We start from the raw sequence: 16,442 nt of genomic DNA, 5'->3' as shown, positions 1-16,442 counted from the left end.
ATTAAATAGTTATGTTCAAACAATATTAAAGTTTAATCATTGATAATTAATATTTAAAGGACACACTATTCGAATCTAAAAATATGATAAAAGTAACACTTACCTTTTAAAAATTAGCGCGCGAATAATTTGTCAATGAAATGTTTTTAAATGACAATATGAATGAAATCGATGATTGATGAGTGATGATAATGAAAATGTGTGCAATTAACACAGCCAATAAATAGTATAAAAAATAACATAAATTATCATAAAAACTAGAAGAAAAATACGTCTTAATCAAATTACTTAAAAAAATAATTTTTAATTAAAATTCATTGATTGAAACAGAAATATACAAATCACCTGAATCACCGGAAAATAAGTTCAAATCTATCAATAAAAAAGTTTCATAAATTGAACGATCATTTATCCACAGGCAAAATATAAATGAGGGTTTGGATGGGGTTTACATCATAGTGGATATGTGTTACAAAAAAATGGACCAACCAAAAAGATAAGACAAAAACAGTTTTAAAAGAATAAAGAATATCTGTAAAAACAGCTAAAAAAGGGTAAAATAGCGAAAAATAGTAAAAAAAAGGAATAAAGATAAGTAGGGTGCTACATGTAACACTTGAAAAAAAGAAAATTGACAGACAAGATTTAAAATAGGCAGAGAAAAAAATACTTAAAAATGAAAGAATAAAAAATCGAAGGTTCCCCTCCAAACCCTCATTAATGACATATGTATATCAAGGTGTTTATGAAATTGACATCGGTTGTTTGTCATTTACACAATTATTACATATAGATATGATACTTACTATTGTTAGGTGGTATAATTACTGAAGTAATTGTGACATTATTATGGCCCGTCATCGTGTACAAAACACATCTAAAAAAAAACATGGGTAAAAATGTATACAGTATAGCCATTACAATCATCGTGTACAAAAAACAGTTAAAATATATGGATACAAATATATACAGTAGCTATAATTATTATTTGTTGAAAGGTATTTAAGGTCTTTCCCCTATTATCAAAGACAATACTTTAAAACAGAAAAAATAATACAAAAGTATCAATAAAAATCTACACAAAAGCAAACAACCGAGAAACACTAACTCACGGTCTGTACCCAAACCTGTGCTTGGCAAGGTAAACGGACAGAAAGTCACAGGACAAAAAGTCACAGGACATAAAGTCACAAATTTGGCAGGACAAAAAGTCACAGGACAAAAAGTCACAAATAATCTGTTGACAATTGTTTGAATATATAAGAGAAATATCTTGAAATATTTACTTTTCAATACATATATTCATATTAAAGTTTAGGAAATGTGTCATTATATTTGAAGAAATGAAGAATTATTTAATTTTAATCACGCAAAAGAAAGGTTTGTAGGCACCATGAAGCCATTTAAGTGCCAAGCCACTTTGACATTTTGTTTTTTTAACAATTATTTTATCATCTTAGATATTTTTTTGATAAATTTTATTTACAAAGTTGGTTTATATACAATAGTTAAAGAAAAATACAAAAATATTTTTGTAGAAATAAGCGGTTTTTTTTTCAAAGAAAATAATTCGAAAAAATGAATTGTGACTTTTTGTCTGTGACTTTTTGTCCTGTGACTTTCTGTCCTACATTCTATAAATTCCTCGGCAAGACCGCATTAAGCAGAGTGACACTTATTTTTTAATTTAGGAACATCCGCTATGGTGCTCATGGTTTGTTCAAATACAGCCAAAGTTGCATTCGGTTGTGTCATAAACGAAAATATTAACATCATAAAGGGCAACCGTTATGCGTGTGTTGTTCTCTAATCTCACTAGGTCCGGGATAATCATTTCCAAAATATACATGTAAGGCTTCAGCCTTGTCCCCTCTTTTCACTGAATATCAAATCATCGTCCCTTAGAGTATAAAATATAACATACATGTAAGACCATTATTATACAGAATACAGTGTAAAGGGTTCCAAGAGTATTTTTAGTCCAAAAAAAATGAACAAAATAAATTATTCAAACTTTTGCAATATATTGATAATGAAGAAGCTGTTGTCCAAGTTTCGTAAACTTCCATTAAGGTTTGACGTCTTCCTTTTGTTTAGATCAAACCGCATCTTAATTTTACAATTATAATATCATTCTGAAGAAAGAAAAATAGAAGAACGGAAACAGGTAAATGTGTCAACGTTAATACAGAAAAAACAAATACAGGATACACTTTTTAAAGGATAAAATTAGTTATCAAAGGTACCAGGATTATAATTTAGGTACGCCAAACGCGCGTTTCGTCTACTTAAGACTCATCAGTGACGCTCATATCAAAATATTTATAAGAAAATCCTGAGTTTTTCGAAAAATTGAAAATAGCTTCTGTTCATATTTTTTTCAAATTCAACGAATGTTTTTTTCAAAATGAGTTTTATCAATGTTGAAAACTACCCTTACCATAGACTCAAAACAAAATCCCGACGGAATGTAAGCTAGCTGTTTCTTGTTCCACGACTTTCCATGCAAGCGAAACATATATATCATAATTTACAAAGAAGGAATAAAACCTGCAGATCATCGTATGATCTTCGACAATAACTGTGTGTTACATGTAATGCATGAGCAACATGACGGGTGCAACAAGTGAGGCAGAATCTACTTCACTTCCGGAATACATGATATCACTCTTTGGTGGTGTCGGGTATGCTTTAACTGTCAATTTATCTTGGACTTAAAAAAGTTTTGAACTTTTCCTTGGTGTCTTCGTCCTTTTTCTACCGGGTTGTCCAATTTATTACAATTTAAATTTGTATATTCTCCCTCTCTTACGAAATTGTCTTTCTTTGTAAGTTTATAGTAATTGTAATGGAGTAATGAATGCGTGTGGTTTAAAATAAAATTTTGAATTCGAAACGATCGCCTTCATTCTCGGACCGAGGAACCACGTTGCTATTTTCACACAAAACTTTGAAATTGAACAGGCTATATCGTACTATATCAACTTCGGATGTAAAGTTGAAACATACGTTGAGGTAAATTGACCTTATTTGTTTGCTGAAATTTTACAAGCGCAATTAAATTTAAAAAACAGCAGAAAATTCGTTTTTTTTAAATTAGAAAGCACACAACAAAACAAGACACGTTTCGTTGTCCTAGTATTGCTTATGAATATCATAACTATCTTACATTATGAATATATTATCTAACACCAGACCTTAAACAGAGTATCGTCCTGAATATGCATGAAATATTTGTTTATGGACGTTAATCAACCAACAATCAATCAATCAATTTATTAAACAAAAAAACACAAAATAGTGTGGACTTACACAAATTTCTATTTACCTATATCCATATGTGTTGTTGGATTCTTGACAGATACTAGTTTTACATGGGTTACTAATGCAAGGGGACATTACTCTGTCGCAAGCTTGACCGACAATTCCAGTTGGGCAAATACACACATGTCCCAACCTGGTATCCACACATGTTGCATTTGCGAGACACGGAAGAAAGCTACAATCTTTTAATTTCCGTTCACAGAAGTTTCCACTAAAGGGAGCCTTACAACTGCATATGGCCTTTCCATTCAAATTTTTACATTTGCCACCGTTAAGACATTGCACTTCTTCACAAGGTCTAGACTTAGTGTGGACTGAAAAAAGATGATATAAAGCCTATTGTATCTAAGATATATGCAAGGTATGTCATGAAATTTAAAAAAACAACGTAATTGAAATACGTTCCTTAATAGCACATGTTATATTTCTACACTAAAAAAAAAATAAGTCGTGGATCAAGGATAATAAAAAATGAAACCACTAGACATTTAATTTTTTAATCATTAACATACTATTTTAGTATACTAGACAAAACACGGCCATCTGCCTATATTCTACATTTATTTGTATTTTATAACAAGAAAGTAAAAGTTCACCAGGAATTAATGTTTACCAAAAGACATATTTCAACGAGAAAACCTTCCTTGCCCTATGTGCCATCATTAAGACACAATAAAGACTACGTAAGTAATAACATGTACCACATCATAGGACCATCAACATTTCGTTTGTAATGAAAACGAGGTTTATTAAAACACTTACGCTTGTCTACATTGGTAACACCACGTGACTGACAGTTTTTTCCATGGTAACCATTTGGACACAAACAACGGTACTCCATTCTGCTACCATGAAGAGCCTCACAGAGGCCAATTCCACACTGCGCTTTATCGCATGGATCAATAGCTATATCAGTTTCACAAGTGGAACCTGCATGATTAAAAAAAGAGGAATAGTGTATTATTGGGAGGTTTCCGATTTTTTCAGGGGATTGTGTGTTTTATATTAATGGGGTATTTTTTTTATTTTGTTCCTTCTTTTATATTAGTATTTTCCGCGTGCTTACGATATATATCTGGAAACGTTTTCCTCTATCAGGGGTTAAAAAATCCACTGGCCCGACGCCCGGGACTTGATCATTTGCGCCTCGGGCAATCAAAACTTTAACCCAATATGCCCGACGGACTAGTAACAAAACATTATTGGCGTTTCCAAAATAGATAGTGGAAAATCCCTTTGATCCCTATTCTATCTTAGTCAATCAGATTCAATTACGTCATCCGGGATTCAAAGCATTTGAACTGGTTTGTACAGGTCTAGGGTTGCATTCAATATCGTAGCGGCTACTTAGGGCTATGCAGATTTATGACTATTGAACGAGTAGCTAGCCTAGCTGCTACATAGATATTGATAGCAGCTAGGCTAGCTACTCGTTTAGTAGACAAAAATCTATGTAGCACTACGTAACCCTACGATATTGAACGCAACCCTAGACCTGTACAGTTACATGTTTTAAAAATAGAACAAATAACTCAGGGTGATTGCAATATCTCACGCTTTAAATATCGATTTCTCAGTACAGGGGGTATTGTACATTGCTTCTGTCGAGATTTTCAATTAATCGGTAGATGAAGGGTGTACTATTGAGGCTGAAAATTCATCTAGAAAAAATGTAAAATACAATCGGGGAAAAGCGGAAAAGAACATATATAGTGACATGGACAGAAAGATTCCCCTGGGCAATGTCGGCTGTGGCGCCAGGATGAAATTTCCAAGACCATGTTCTGCGAATATTGCCAGTGTTTTCCCGAGCATCCCAATAAAAGGTCTCCCTTGTATGTGTGGACAACTAATATAATAATTAAACCACTTGTTTCACACGATAAAACCAATAAACATGTTTTCTCTGCCAGCAAATAAACTAGTTTAAAACGGTGTATAATGTACTTTCAAAACATGACATCCACCATGTATTATGCAGCAAACTCTGATTTGTAAGGCATACATGGGCTAGCAGGTCAGTTTTGATGGGCTAGCAGTTCTTCGAACAGGGCTAGTAAAATCCTGCTGCCAATAAGTCGTGGGTTAGTTATCTGTAACAACATTTTTTAACCCCTGTCTATGGTTCATTTTATATACGTGTGTGGCGATTTTGTTTTTTTTAGCTGCAACTTGTGATCGAGCTGGAGGGTAGAATACACAAGAAAAAGAAGACTTATCCTCAACGGTCATTTGCATAAGAAAATATTGTTTTGCGACTTTTTTTTTGCTGAAAACGTTTTTGAATGATATTTTCTTTAAACAATCTAGATTCAGGGACATTCATACTATATATTTGTCACAATGACCTATATTTTCTAATTAAAAACTGAATTATGATTTTTTATATACATTTTATGACAATTATCTTGCAGACGTAGGTTCCTGGAGTCGGTTTCACAAAAAACTAAAATCTAAAATCGGTCGTACGTATACTGAATTGTTCATGACTTCAGATCAATCTTAGTCGAACGTTTTATCGTGAAACCGACTCCTGCTTGCTATCTAATTTACGGCCATCCTACAAATCATAAAAATCATATGAACAAATGTGTTCATCTCATAGCCTTTAACTCTTTATCTGTCTTAAATGGTATAAAAGCGCAAGAACACATTGTAAAAATTAATTAAAACTTCTTCAAATCCCATTATAGGGACATGATTAAACGATAAGTTAAAGACAATAATTTCGAAACTTTTATTGGGACCAAGCATTTAGTTTATATCATTATACTTCCGAAAATTGAAAAATAAATTGGACCCAAAAAAATGTAAAACATATCGGTAACTGTTGTAGCAAAAAAATAAGCTTTCATATTTACTAAATATCGTCAGAGGCTTTTAAGTAAAAGAATTTACCACAAAACAAGGTTCTAAATGTTCTTACTTCGATAATTCAATTAGGTACACAGTGTTGAAAAATACCATTGATAGTTCATGATCAACATGCTAATAATTTAATAGTGTTCGTTTTTACTCATTTTCGTGAAAAATGGATCGAGTTTTTAATTCTAAGTACTTAAATTACAGATTATATACAAAATCAAATACAATCAAGCGAATCTAACAAATCACCTGCATCAATTATAGACCATTGTTCATTTTGAAGATATAACGAGGATCTATTGTTCGTCATTTATAAATATTTCATTAAGTTTATTTTCAATGACATTTTTAAACTTTGTATAATAATACCTGTCCATCCTTCCTTGCATTCACATGATAACGTATTGTTTGTGTTGATGCATTTACCATGGAAACAGTTGACCTTTGCACATTGATTTATCATGACATCACAGTTACTTCCGGTGAATCCGTTATCACATTCACACTTCAGCGTGTTATTCATATTTACGCATTTACCATGTAGACAATTCATATTGGCACATTTATCAATAATATCGCAATTCCTGCCGTAAAATCCTTTCGAGCATGCGCAGTGGTAGGTTGCGTTAACTAATGAGCAAACTCCATTTGCACATGGGCGATATTTGCATGGGTTTTCGGGAATGTTACAATTTTGACCTGTGTATCCGTTTTTACATTGGCACAAATAATACCCAAATGTTTCCAAACAAGAACCATGCACACATGGATTAGGATTACAATATTGCTGTTTATGATCACAGTTTTTCCCAATGTAATCTTTCTCGCATTTGCATGTGTAATTATAACGAGACGTCACGTGGCAAGCGCCATGCACACATGGATGTTCTGCACACTTCCCAAGGAACTTTTCACATCGATTTCCAGAAAATTCTTTTGAACACTGACAATGGTAGCCATTTAATTCGTCAACGCAAGTTCCTCCAAAAAGACAAGGTTCGTTTACGCAGTCGTCAATGTTTGCTTCGCAAAACCTTCCAGACCAACCATGTGGACAATTACAGACATATGACCTGTTTGTCACACTACATATTGCACCATTTTGACATGTGTGATCTTCACATGGGTTTACTAAAAAATGACAAACAACATATTACAATTGAAAAATAATATTACGATGATATGCTCATTTATAAAGGCAAAAAAAAATAAAAAATACAAAAAATTTAACAGGGACAGTCTTTACTAACTACAATATACACTGTCCATGAAATTAACGATGGTTTAAATTTAGATAAACCAACGTGCACTATGAATGAGGGGGGGGGGGGGGTAGGAGGGGGCCTGATCCCGAAATCCCGGGATTAAAAACACGAAATCCCAAGGTCCCGAATTTAAATAAAGTTAAATCCCGGATCCCGAAATTTGAAAAAAAGAATTCCTGGATCCCGAAGGGGTAAATCCCGAAATCCCGAGCTTAAAAACACCCGATCCCGGAGTCCCGATAAAGGTCCTATCCCCCTCATGAATTGTCTATATTTGTTCAGTGGCAATAATTTGATCCATGTTAATGACAAAATCTATTTAAAATATTTATATGGAATAAAACAAGCTGGCACTGTGAAGTTTGGGTCTCAATTTATTGAATAAATCAACTTTCAGCAAATACATTCTTGTTTAGTTTATAATATGACTTGCCAGTTATATTTTTTTGCAATCTCTATGCATATAAACATGATAATCTGGTTGAAAAATTTCGTAAATGTTTCTTACCAAACTGGTACACGGCTTTGAAAGCCATTGGGACGGATCCAGTTTTGTATGTAACGAAGAGTGAATTAGCTGTAGATTTTCTGACCTTTAACGCACTTCCGGTTCTCTCACAGAAACGACCAATGACGGGAGCTGATACTGTTTCACCATCATGCAGTGTAATACCATCCCCACTATAAGTACACACGTCTTTTCCAAAATATACCGTGGAAAAAGTCATCTCAATTCTATGTCCTGGTGGTGCCTCCAATTTTAAATAACACTGTATATTTCGGACAGCTTGGTATGGAAATCGAACTGAAGCTATGGCTGTAGGAGTGTAGTTCATTGGTATAATTGCGTTACACGGCCAGGCTGTTGAAAAGAAAAAAATGTACATGTACATACGTCAAACACGACAAAAATAATGAAACGACTGAAATTGTAGAGGTTGTTAAACTAGTAAAGAAATTTAAACATTGTATTTGTTTTCCATTGTTCTAAACGCTGCGTATTCTCCAGTTAACGGTTACTAAAATATATAAAAAAGATGTAATTTTCAATAAGACAACTTTTCACAAGAGACCAAATGCCGCAGAAAATAACAACTATAGGTCACCGTATGAGCTTCAACAATGAACTAAGCACAAACCGCAAAGTGGGCTATATATAATGAGATGACCATTTAAAGTTTTCCTGAATAATTTACAGATATTAAAAAGACAATACAATTTATACCTAACTCATCATTTGTTCCTTCAGTTATATAATGACCATTTAACTATACAGGGATCGTTCTTTTTTTCTAAAAAGATTTCTCATTCTCATCGCTGATGATCAATTATTTTACTCAGGGAAAAGGATAAATGAATTTCTGTTTTGAGTGTTTGTCATTTAATTCAATGGTACGAAAAAGCAATTCAGAATAAAAATATACCCAACCAAAGTTGAGTTATCGTTCTTTTAGTGTTGTATACTCATATGATTTATAGCCACTGAAGAATTGATCTTTTTTTTAATGGCATTATGTTTCGGTGCGGAATTTCGAGTTCTAAGCTAAGTGTACAATTTGCAACCGTTCATGAAATGATGCATACATATTCCTATTTCGAATGTACAATGCAATTAGTTAATAGTCACTTTAATTTTCTGTTTATGTCTGTAGTGCCTTTAACAAGTTTGCTCGCTAACCCCTACTTTTTTTCAATAATCTGGTCACATTTAGTTTAAAATACCATCTTTGACAATTAAAATAAATTATACAGTTGAAAGGAGAAAGATTAAATTCACAAACAATATATAGAACATCATTTACTGCCAAATTTTCAATGACTTACTATTAAAACAAGTGCAGGGACCCTTCATAATTTTCTATTTTTTAATTCCATCATTTATAGCATATCAATTCCTAACTGTTACAGTCTTTCCAAAAGCTTTCTATTTTGAAACAGAGTAGCAAACATCCGTAAATTAACTTATAGTTAAAATCTTAAAATTCAAATATTGTATGACTGCCTTATGCAACATCTTTTCTAATCTTCATACAACAATGATAAATATACGTACAGGTGAAAAACTGATAGTGATCGTACAAAGGTGTTGCCATTATAGGAGCAGACGTTTTTGCATTGTTGCTATGGTACTTGTTACTAAGGCCACACGCTGTCAGTTGGTTGCTATAGGAAAACGATAGACATCCGGTCTGCGTACTAAGAAGACACATATGAGCACACTGTTCTACAGTTACATTTCTTTTAATATCGAAATAGCTTCCTTGGTCCTTCAGTGCAGTATTAGGTTGTCCATGAAACAGATTCTTGAAACTGCCTGTAAATATATTTGTAAATTTACATTTAGTTTAATTTCAAAATAGCACCTTTTGGATTTCGAATTAGTATCAGAAACTCTCAGAAGATCCTCGGAAATTCCCCAAAAATGTTTAATTAAAGTTATTATATAATAACATTTTTTAAAACAAATGTCAAATATTTATTTATTCAATTATCTATATTTAATACTATTTTTCTTTATTTTCATTTGTCGATATATCAAAAACCAATTGAAAATTAACTATTCTAGAAGTAATGTACATTCTGTTTTATTGTTTTAGCTGACATCGTGATTTTGTTTTACGTGAGATTTCAAAAACGTCCGAAAGCTGAGAAACATTACAAAGAAAAACACCCATTATCTAATTTTGCTCTATAGTTTTAAACACATTTAATCACCACCTCCCTATTTTCCTTCTCGAAAATCCTCCTCTGAATCTTACCTTTTTACCTGATGTCGTGATTTTGATTTGCGTGTTTTTGAGAAAAAAAAACGTAAGGAACAAAATATACAATAAAGAGGGGGGGGCAAGGGGTTTAACTGTTATGCTGTTATGGGGCAATTTAATTCTTTGTTATCTGTTATTTTGAAAACATATTTGCTGTTAGCTGTTATTGTCTTATTCTTTGTTAGCTGTTATTGGGCTTTTATTTTTTTTGTTATCTGTTATTGTGATATTTTATTTGCTGTTAACTGTTATTGAAAATTGGAATGTTAGCATTTTTTTGACAGTCAATTTTCGGTATAAATTGAAGATCATTGGCCATTGGGGTCTACCACTACTAATATGTTTGTCCCGTATTCAGAGAAGGATTCCATTAACATATACCCATCACAGAAGTGAGGTCCAGGACAATTCAAGTATATCTTATGATTATCCTTTGTAATAAATTCCATTTTTTTTATGAATGTGTATTTAGAATTATCTTAATTTTTTGTATGAGAATAATGTTCCTTGTTTTCCGTACGAACATATTAAATTAAAACAATTCTTAATATGACAAAAAGGAAAACATATGGCCAGGAATATCTGACAAGGATCTCAATTAAGGACTAGGTCCTAACAACTCCTTAACCTTTTATATAATATGGTACATAGACTCAGCTCTGAAATTCTTTTCAAAGCAGAACCGAATGCATTGTACAATGAAAGTTCCAACCATGTACTTGGGTCCAAAGCTGCACATAACTCATTACAAACAAAGATTTATTTCGTTTCAAGCCATTGTTTCCCTACTAAACTATGTATTCTACTTACTAGTACACTTGGTACAATCAAAAACCTCAGCTGATAAAAAATTGTTCAAATAAGGCCTTTGAAAATAGTGGAATAAATTGCTTTTAGAGTGTCAAACTTCGTTCGAAGTACTTGATAAATTGCTTATAATTGGTTCTTTTGATTTTTCTACCCTATATACAACTTTGCCTCATAGTTTTATTAAGAAAAATTCACACACCTCATTAAATGGTCATTTAGAAAAAGTCAGAATATTCAAACTCTTTTAGGTCACTTTTTTGATTAGCAACAAAGAGAGCTTCAGTCAATATATATAAACAATACACCAACGTTTCATGAGAACTGCTGAAAACATTTTTGTGTTAATGTCTGAAAACTGGAAAATCACCCCTTTTTAATTAATAAAACCCATTAACTCGGAAACGTAAAATCTAAAATTTATAAAAATTGAAAGTTACCTCATGTTAATAGATATAAACAATTCACCAAAATTCCTTGCTTTGTGAAAGCATTTTTGAGATATTATCAGAAAACTGAAAAAAAAACACCAATTTTATTGAATAAAAACCTATTACCCAGAAACTTAAAATCTAAAATTTATAAAAAAAAAAAAAAAAAAAAAAAAAAAAGGGAGAGCTCACGTCAATAGATATAAACAATTTCCCAAAGTTTAATGCAAATGGTTAAAGAGTTTTTGAGTTAATGTCCGACATGTTGACAACAGACGGACAACAATATACCATAATACGTTCCGTAAACGAGCGTATAAAAAATATTATAATATATTGAGTAGCAATTTAAACACATTCTAGATACATAAATTAATACTAAAAACATAGTCATAAAATATGGAATGCATTACAAAGGATGATATCCGTAATAAGAAATACTGATTTGTCAAAGACCGAATTATTTTAATATTTCATTTACTGTTATCTGTTTTTGTCCATTTTAATTCCTTGTTATCTGTTATGAGCCAAATCAATTTGCTGTTTTGCTGTTATTGGGACCCCCCTTGCCACCCCCCAATAAACACCCGTAATATAAATCTCCCGTATAGTTTGAATCCCGCCCTTTATTTTTCATCTAAAATATGCCTCTGGTTCTCACCTTTTGGTCTCTCGTAGTAATGAACTGCTTTGTTCTGTTTCAAGCTGAGATAACCAGCATTTAACATTAACGTTGTAATATTGGTGTAAATACACATATTACTTCCGGGAGTGTATTCAAAGGCATAGCATGGAAAATTTCCATTCCGGAACAATAAGGTACATTTTGCAGCGCATAGATTGACACTCATTCGATCCGGACTTGTGTTGTCTTTTAGAATGGAGTTAGCTGGAATAGGCGCTATATATCTTGCCGGCACATGGACGTATTCGCTGAGTGGATCTTCTGAAGAAAAAAGATTTTTTTAAAAGTTATTTTACAGAGGAAATTTTCTACTCGCGTTTTCAATCCCCAGACTTTAAAAAAAATCCAATATTTTGAAATATCAATAAACGCTGACATCAGATATATCCTTCTTGGAAATATAAGGTAAATCTGTTATTTTTTTTTATAAACTGCCATGCGGATGATATGAACAACATTACATAAATTCTTTAAAATGTTTGTACGTGTCAAAACGGTTTGTTTCTGTCGAAAATTATAGTAGAAAAAAAAACCATTTATTCTTTTGTTGACAAATTAAATATTTATATAACAGAACACAGAAATATGACAGAAACTAGAAAATAAAAATCAAAGGGTTTGTTAATCTTGAAGTTTAATTTTGTTACAAATTAAATCTTAATAAAACCAATGATATATATACATGTGGTAAGAAGAATGGAATCCTGTGGACTTTTGCATAGTCTCTATTATAATGTAATGTGTGGCACGATATTTTGTGTGATTACCCATCATGCATTTCGATGATGCTTAATATGCAGCGTGTCTTGAATATGATAACAATAATATACAAATCCTTGGTCAAACTGAAAACAAGGTGATATTTGGTAAAACACACTATTATAAAACTTTCTTACCTTCAGCAAACAAGGGACCAAGAAAAGTAATTATTAAAATTAATAATAAATTAAACGCCATGTTGAAGTAAATAAAAAGGGTCCTAGTCGTATGTAATTGTCTACTTTATATACAAATACTATCTTAACGGCAGGTGCATGATTACTCCCACGAAACGTTTAATATATTATAATGTGAATATCAGAAAGCATGTATCTCTTGATAGCTGCAGTTAAACTGTTAACTTATCTCCCATGATAAAAAAAAAACAGGGGTAGGGAAGATAGTAAGAGGTGGACAATTGTCTGTTTTATAATCTTATGTATTCTCGGTAATTCCATTGCTCGTACCGAAAAATGAAAACGACATGATTGAATTGTAATTGTTTGCGACGTTGTTAGTCAATTAGAGTGTTTTGGACTATGCCTTTGAAAATATTACCAAGAATCCATTCTATTCTGAAACTGAAAATTGTTCCCAATAACGGACACCGATAAAGTTAAAAATCCAGTCTTCAAGCGTCACTTACAGGAATTTTACCATTGAAAATAATGACAAGGCACTGTACAATTGTTACTCTAAATGTTATCACATCGATTAAAAAATGCTTTTATGTTATTGCGAGCAAACCACTCAGAAGGGAGTTTGTACTGCACACTTTCATGGCGCAATGCTGTTTTGGTAATCTGAAGTCAAACACGAATACCGGTATGCATATTTTGGGATAACCTGGTAGTCTTTATTGAAATAGTTTCAAAATAACTACTATTAGGGGGATGTATAACGACCGTTACTCAGTCATTCCCAAAAAATGGGTACAATTCGAATGTAGACACTGTTAAAATAAATTTCAACTGAGCAGAGAGAGAGTGCTGTTTTCTTCTGTGTCTATATCTAGTCTGTCATTTTTTAAATTTTTACTTACACCATTTTTGTTGTTTTCAAGTTTTAGCATTTTTTGTAAGACAAGGTAAGTATGAACGTATCGGAGGTTAGTGTTGTATAAAGTCATCTTAAAAATTGCATTAGAGAAAAACACAAGATTTAAATCCAGGCTCATATGAAATGGGTTACATTAACCACCATATCAAACTGATGTATACGTATTATCCTGTATATATTGAAAGCAAATACCAATTTTAAGGTCTGAATCAATATAGCGTTTAAAAAATAATTCAAATTAGTAGTTTTCACAACTTATTTAGTAATGAATTTGAACTAATGAAATGTTATGCTGTACAATATTTTAGTTTCATAATACAGCTTTCCATGAAAAACCCTATTATATATGTTTTGAATCACTTGTATGTATTTTTTATGCTTGTATTAATCCACACCCCCATCTGTTACGGAGGTTAATATCAAACCAGTATCTAAATGCTGATACAAAGTAACACTTAACTCTTTAATGTTAGCTTTTCTAAACAATTTATTGACATTACAAACTAAAAAAACTGTTTTCTATCAAGTTATATGTTTCTTTTAGTCAAATGTACTTGTTCTTGTCAAAATCTCCGTAACGATTCATGAACTTTCACTCAAAAATATGTTTTACCTAAACCGAATACTGTTCAACTTAATTTTATTAGCTCTATACATATAATGTCATCTTCCTTCACACTATAATGTATATATTATTCTCAACTATGAAGTTTTGGGGTCAAAATAATTTCATTTCGAAAATTTCTATCCTCCGTAACGACATTTAAAACCTCCATAACGGACAATTCCAGTTCTTACCAACAGCAAACATATAAATGAATGTAAATATTGGAATTAAATGACAAACAAGACAACAGAATTAAAAAAAATTCTTAGTAAATCCTTATCGAAAAAGAGTAAAGTCCTGTTAGAGAAAAAAACTTTTTTTCCTTAAATTTCTATCCTCCGTAACGTAAATCAATGATATCGGTTATGATTTACATCACCTTTTGATATTTATTAGTGATAATTGATGGACTGATTTGGTATCTATAACAATGTACAAGAATTTCAATTGGTATGATCGTGTTTACATGCATGTTTAGATTTTTTTTTTAATTTGTATAACCTCCGTTACATTGATGAGTCCTAAATGATCTTGAAAATGTTTGCCATTAACCGCTGTTAAAGTTATGATTGTCGTCGTAATTACACAAGTTGTGTTGTAGACTATTTTACATCTGAGAAAATGGCTGATATAACGTTTATTAATGTTGCTCACATAAAAGGAAAAAACAAGTTAACCTACCTTTCTCAAAACAACATTTTTTTTCTCAAAATCTGTATTTTGTTTGTCTGTTTCCTTTATAATAAATGCTGTCTGCTACAAAAATGACTTTCGGCAGTGTCAGCAGCCGCTGATACTGATAAAAAAGTCTGACAACTTAACTGTAAATAACTGCGTCACGGAGGTTATTCAAACGGAGGTTAGATTTATTTACATTATACATGGAAATATGTAACAATATTGTTGAGTTGCTTTCTCAAAACTGATTATTGAGAAGCTTTATGGGTGATTTCAATGAAATAATCATCAAATTGATTTGTTCTTGGTTAGTACGTTCCAAAATACGCGTTACGTAGGTTTGATTCTTATATGCGACAATCGAAAAAAAGAGAAAAAGAAGATTTTTTTTAATTTTTCGTTTCATTGCAATAAAAGTTAAAGGCAGGATTTTAAAATTTGATGTATCAACTTTGCCTAATGTCACTTTGGGCATGATTTCCAATCATATAAATATGTTTTGACTGTACCTAAAGATACGTTACGGTAGGTTATACGTTTATCGGCGCCATTGGTTTAATGGGTAAATCTAAGTGTATATTATAACTTTTGATTCTAAAATATTTTTGTGGATAAAAATCAATATAGTGTCAAATAAAAAAAGCAAATCTAATCATGATTTAGATGAAATAAAGTATTTTAATTCACACCGATATTTGGAGTTTTTCTTGGCGACATTCGGAATTCGTGTGATACCCGTATATTAAATAGAAAATCACACAAATATATTTAAGATATACATCACAAAAGAATATAATTTTATTTTAGTATACATATTAATCACTTAGAACACGAAAAAGATTATCTGTGACATATGTTAAGCTTGCATTTTGTGTTTATTTGCCGGCGACACTGTAATTTTGTAATTGTACCCATTTTTTGAGAATGACTGTACTATACCCATGAGGGTTTCGCACTGTCGGTATAAAATAACAACAAATATTAAGGATATGGATTGATTTTTATTGTTATAGATAATTTGATGCACGTACTTTAATTTTGCTTTTAGTGTAATCCTGGTATCACTAATATCAGCGAAAGCTGGACGAGCACAGATGAACCAGACTGAGTGATGTCCAGTTTCAGAACCATATGATGTTTGTGTAATTTCTTTAACCCAATACATAGCCTTACCATAACCTTATCGTATTCCCGTTT

At 31.9% G+C, this 16,442-nt stretch overlaps 1 protein-coding gene across 1 annotated transcript; it reads right to left on the bottom strand.

The window, feature by feature from the left end:
• Nucleotides 1-651: 651 nt before the first annotated feature.
• LOC143051139 (uncharacterized) lies at nt 652-13,130 on the bottom strand. The gene is made up of 8 exons (XM_076224149.1): nt 13,039-13,130; nt 12,119-12,403; nt 9,508-9,768; nt 7,963-8,316; nt 6,559-7,320; nt 4,087-4,254; nt 3,329-3,638; nt 652-877 (listed from the first exon to the last, which is right to left on the bottom strand). Exons 1-8 carry the CDS (start codon nt 13,097-13,099, stop codon nt 784-786), a joined length of 2,295 nt encoding a protein of 764 aa, XP_076080264.1. The 5' UTR covers nt 13,100-13,130; the 3' UTR covers nt 652-783.
• Between the last annotated feature and the right edge of the window lie 3,312 nt (nt 13,131-16,442).

This window comes from Mytilus galloprovincialis, chromosome 11 (genome assembly GCF_965363235.1).
Source record: "Mytilus galloprovincialis chromosome 11, xbMytGall1.hap1.1, whole genome shotgun sequence".
Classification (NCBI taxonomy): domain Eukaryota; kingdom Metazoa; phylum Mollusca; class Bivalvia; order Mytilida; family Mytilidae; genus Mytilus; species Mytilus galloprovincialis.
Note: the sequence above shows the minus strand (reverse complement) of the source record. Positions and strands in the feature narration are given on the sequence as shown.